Raw genomic sequence first — 5160 nt, 5'->3', positions numbered from 1 at the left:
GTATATGCACATACACATGCACATACATAATTTGACCCCATCAGCTTAATAAAAAAAAAACCAAAAACTTAACCACTGAAACATCAGCTTGTAAAAATCAAGTTATGTAGTTTCATATATTTTCTACAATTTAACTTTTATCATTTTACCAAATAAATTAATGCAATCAGCATTTTTATAATCGCTGTCCAAGTTATTCCACAATATTATTCCTTGAACCGAGGTACATCTATCCTTCAAGTTTATTCGAATTTTTGAATGTTGGGTCGGTCTCTTCCTCCCAGCTTAGGGTGACAGGTTTATGTTTTAAATTAACAACATGGCTACACTTTCAAGTAACTTATGCAACTCACTAAAATAATAACTGAGTTTAAGTTGAAGTAGAGCCACACTGACACTGACTCAACTTGAAAAAAAGTGATGTTATCTGTCACACCTATTTTAGCATTGACCAMATGTAAAAACTTTAGTGTAACCCTAACATCTGTTTACATTTGGTCATTGTTAAAATACGTGGCAGAGTACTTCATTTTTTAAAAAATGAGTCAGGATTTGTTTGCTTTTTTAATGTTAGACACTTTTTAAAAGTTTTGTTGTGCTTAGAAAGCCTTTTTTTAGATCTGCATTGAACTCCCTGGACTTTTTTTTCTTTTGTATGTTGGTTAATCCACAGAGTGCTGCTAAACAAAGCCTGTTTTTATGTTGGCACAGAGAAGCTACCAGCTGCAGTCTTTCATGAAAAATGACTAGAAGTACAGAGGCACTGGCATATTATGAGAACTAAAATAACTGTTTGTTTATGAATATTTTAGGGCCTGTATAGATGGTTATTTTCATTTCTCGTTGGCTTCATAAAGCCAAATAAATAACATTCTTAGTTTTCTGTTTAAAATTCAGGTAAAAGAACACAGTGACGTTCTTTACCTCTTAGTTTAGTTTTGTGTCAAACATGTTTTTTTTGTTCTGTAGCACAACACTGCTGGAATAAACTGTGAGAGATGCAGAGAGGGCTTCTACCGACCTCRTGGAGTACGGCCTGAGTCTCCCACTGGATGTATACGTGAGTAAAACTTTCTGTTTGATTCTTTGTTTTGGTTGAAAATGCACAGTTTTCTTCAATGAGAACTTTGTTTGGCAAGAATCTAATGTCTGAATTTCCACAGTAATACTGTATTTTTGTTTCTCTGTTTTCTGGAAGTGGATTTCTTCAAGTAGTTTTTTTTCTCTGTGTTGGATTGCTGCAGTTTGCCTTCTTCCATTCAACACATGAGTTTAGAGTCTTTTTGTGACCCGGCATGTGTGGCAAACACTGATAAATGTTGCTAAGGTGACTGTCACAAATACGAAAGGTTGTGCAAGTAAAGGCCCTGTCACWYTATAACGTTTTAGACAAYTTATGCCAACTTGTGAAAATTTTGGAGACTTTAAGTTGAAGATGGAACAAAAAAAACACTGGAAGCCTTTTTTATGCGTGTATTTTAATGCTAACAAATTGATCAAATACATACTGTAACTTTTATCAGTAATTTAGTCGAAATTCTGTTTTCCCTTAAGAGACTTTAAACTCAGACTTACTATTCTAAAAATATTTTGCCTGTATCATTTTACATCAGCAAACCTGACATGTACAACACAAGAGAGTAAGATAAAAGCACAGCYTTTAATAAATGCCAAATTGTTACTGTTTGTTATGGTGATTTCATAAGGAAAAAAATACATTCAGCTGAGCAAGATAAGTAATTTAAAAGTARTTGAGATTCAAATTAAATATTTTTTTCAGTCTCCTGACTTGGTTTCRTACAATTTGGAATTATTATCATTAATTTATCTGATTAGGTGTATTTGCAAAGTGTAATTTATCACCTCACAACATTTGATAGTTGCTGCTTGAACCAAGTCTCCCCCTCAAGCCATTTGACCCGCAGTTTGTGCGATACACCAGTGGAGCTGAAATAGTGTAGGCTTAAGCTCATTGTTTCAGACAGGCACAAGTGGCACCGCTGCTGTACTGTCTCTGACCTGAGCTTTACTATTGTTTACTTTGCTCAGATCCTCTGGAGCTGTTCKCTGCAGTATAAATAGCCCACAGTTGTGTTTGGACATTACAAAGTAGTGGAATTAAATGGCTTGCCCTGAACACTCTGAAAAGTAAACCATCCCATTCAGAAATGCAATTACATCAACTTAGCTTGGGAGGATGCTTAGAGTCAGTCAGTGATAACCAACATTTTATTTGAAGATATTTTATCTTGCAATATAAGCTTTCTTAAATTGATTTATCACTGTTATGTACTGATAATTTATCTGGGCTTGTCCTACTGTTGGTCTTTAGTGTTTTCCTGCTAGATGCACTCAATTTTATGATCAAACTKTTCAGCAATCTTTCATAAAAATCATCCCTTCAGCCTGCAGCTGTGATGAAAGGACGACAGCTCGATGTGAAATGGGTTCAGGAAGATGTGTCTGCAAGCCGCAWTTTACTGGAGAAAAGTGTGATCGCTGCGCTGATGGACGCTCTTACTTCCCCCTGTGCATTCGTAAGTTCAGTTTTACTCAAGCATGAGACTTTTAGACCTGCTTGTTATACCTGTGTGATGCTCCAAGACTGTAGAGGGCCCAGTATGCTCATTCCAAAGCCGAACAATCAACTCACTGCCCTGTGGTTATTTGATGTTTGTTTATGCACGCACCTTTCATAGCCCCGGAGACACACCGTGCAGAGCTCCTGGGAAACCCCTCCCGCTGCGGAATACATCACTAGAAAGGGTTTCTTCCCTCTTAAGTCATAAATGTCAAGTTATACGGATTGTCCATAAATAAACAGATTTCCCTCCATTTTGCAGGCATACAAACCTATAAAGAAATCTCTATTTTTTTTACAATAAAATTTTTAGAAAAAATTTAATTTTATGTCTCAGAACCTGTGGGGCGTGAAAAAAAACCCAATAAATAAAAATAAATAACCATCTCCCAACCTGCTCTGCCTCTAGAAATAAATTCTCTACATTTTCTTCCTCCTATCTCTGGCCCCACGTTCTATCTTTCCCCGCARCTGACATCCACCTAATCCGGCCCCCCCACGTGTAAGTGATACAGATTTTTGAGGGTCAAAATACAGGTAAACGCTTGAAGAGATTGACTTGTATGTGGAGTCCACACTATGGAGAATAACAAAGAAAAACCTTTGATATTCGCCAATATTTTGTACACAAACCTGTCCCAGTTAAAGCGCCATAGTTTTTGGCAAACAGATTCCTCCWTGCACCTTTGYCATCTCCATCCATGARTTTTTGGCCATTTGACTATCTTTATAAATGTCTGCTACTGGTACAACAGCTGGATTCACGCCAGTAGTTGAAGCAGTGTCCTAGTGCTTTTGGCATAAACACGACTTTGAACTTCTGACCATTCATATAATAAGTTCTCATGTGGAGAGGGGAGAAAAGTTATCTCGGCAGGTTGTGACAAGAAGGGATGGAAGACCTGAAGCTGCAAACACCCCCCATTTTGTCGTGCAGTTGCGCCAATGAGAGCAGATTTTGGCAGTTTGGATGTAATAAACTGGTTTTAAAGTGCCTGTGACATGCATATTCTTCAAATAAAAAAGTAAAACATCTTCATATTTAAGAAAGTTAGAATAATACACATGGTTTTACCCATTTTGTGGGCGACAGAGTGATTCATTACACACATAACTGGCCTATTTTCTTTTGAACTTAACTCAGCCAAAGTGAAACAGGAAGTGACATCAAAGGGGAACTCTTTAACACAGAAAACTCCCAGGTCTTTCTTTATTGAAACAATACTATTTGAACTCTGACTCCTCTTCATCTCTCGCTGATTGTGACTCAAAATAATCTTAAGAAGCCTCAAATTGTTCACTACAGTCTGGGCTGTAAGCTGTTGTAGCAATGCTCTGTTCACATGCAGACATTCCCCTTTGACGTCACTTCCTGTTACTTTACAGGCAAAAATCTCAACAACTGTTCGTCTCAGTGACATCAAATTTCTTCTGCAATAAATTGTCAATGACATCTTTTCAAAAATGCATTCATACTGCATGTATTACAAAAATTTTTCGTCACAGGCACTTTAACTTCTCAAGACAAAGTTGACCCCAGTGTTTTTTGAGTTATCACAAAACCTTTACTGTCTGTCAGTTTTCCCCATCCTGAAAGATAAATAACATTTATAAGACACATGATTTTGTTGCTGTGGGGGAACGTTTGCACACGCTGAAGGTTCGGCTTGATTTATTGCGCATTCCTCGTGCCACCGCTTCACATAAACAAAATGAAATTTGACACACAAAGAACATTTCYCCATGTTGTTGAGTCAGTTTGCTCTGGCAAAGACTCAGCTGTCTGCAGAGGGGCAGAGATATGTCACTTTATCTCTCTAAGTCAGTTTTGRTGTTTTATGTAAGGCTTTCTTGTTGATTGACGTACACTTGTCATAGGATTTCTGCCAAAAACGAAAACTTGCTTTAATGTTTAGTGTATTAATTTGCTGTCATGATATGATGAGTGAAGACTCACATTTTTCCTAATGTGCTGATTTACCAAGAAAAATGAAGCCACTAAACACTGACTAGGCAGACTTATTGTTTTGATAGCTGCCTGAGGTCTGTTGTAACCCATGTCATTAACTTCAATTTAATTGTCATTTAAAGGTAAAAGATTTATTACTCTGTGGTATTAAGTGGTCTTCTTATTTCTAGCCAGTTAGTATAGAAAAACCAGACATAACATGTTGACAGTCATTAGGTGGATGACTGAGATCCAAGAGATATGTACATCTGTGCTGTTTTCTGTTACTGCAGATGTTTGCATAGAATATGGGCTTAGATAAACAAAAGTGAATCTGTTGCACCTGTTAWAGGTCAAATATTAAAGCAATAGTTCAGTGATGTTTCTGTGACAAGGTTGAGAAGAGGTAAGATCTCAGCTACTGCATTAAGTCTTGCTGTGGGTGCTAAGCTAGGAGAGACAGGAGTGAGTCACACAAAAGGGGGAGTAAGTAAAGAATGGCGGCCCACCATGTTAATAATAGGGGTGTAAGAAAATATTGATACACTGAAATATTGCGATATTTCATTTCCCGATACTGTATCGATATTCTAAAGTCCTGTATCGATTTTTTATTAAGGTTTATAATGTA

The 5160-nt window shown here is 37.0% G+C and overlaps 1 protein-coding gene across 1 annotated transcript in view; it reads left to right on the top strand.

Moving 5' to 3' along the window:
* Positions 1–5160, top strand: part of LOC106534161 (laminin subunit alpha-3) — a gene marked incomplete in the record, with an annotated part of 65827 nt that overhangs the window by 22143 nt on the left and 38524 nt on the right. Inside the window, 2 exon segments of the mRNA XM_014030712.1 lie at positions 970–1060; positions 2406–2537. Coding sequence (XP_013886166.1) covers positions 970–1060; positions 2406–2537 — 223 coding nt within the window.

The sequence above is a fragment of the Austrofundulus limnaeus genome, unplaced genomic scaffold (assembly GCF_001266775.1).
Source record: "Austrofundulus limnaeus strain Quisiro unplaced genomic scaffold, Austrofundulus_limnaeus-1.0 Scaffold6, whole genome shotgun sequence".
Lineage (NCBI taxonomy): Eukaryota > Metazoa > Chordata > Actinopteri > Cyprinodontiformes > Rivulidae > Austrofundulus > Austrofundulus limnaeus.
This window is presented reverse-complemented; position numbering and strand designations above follow the sequence as displayed.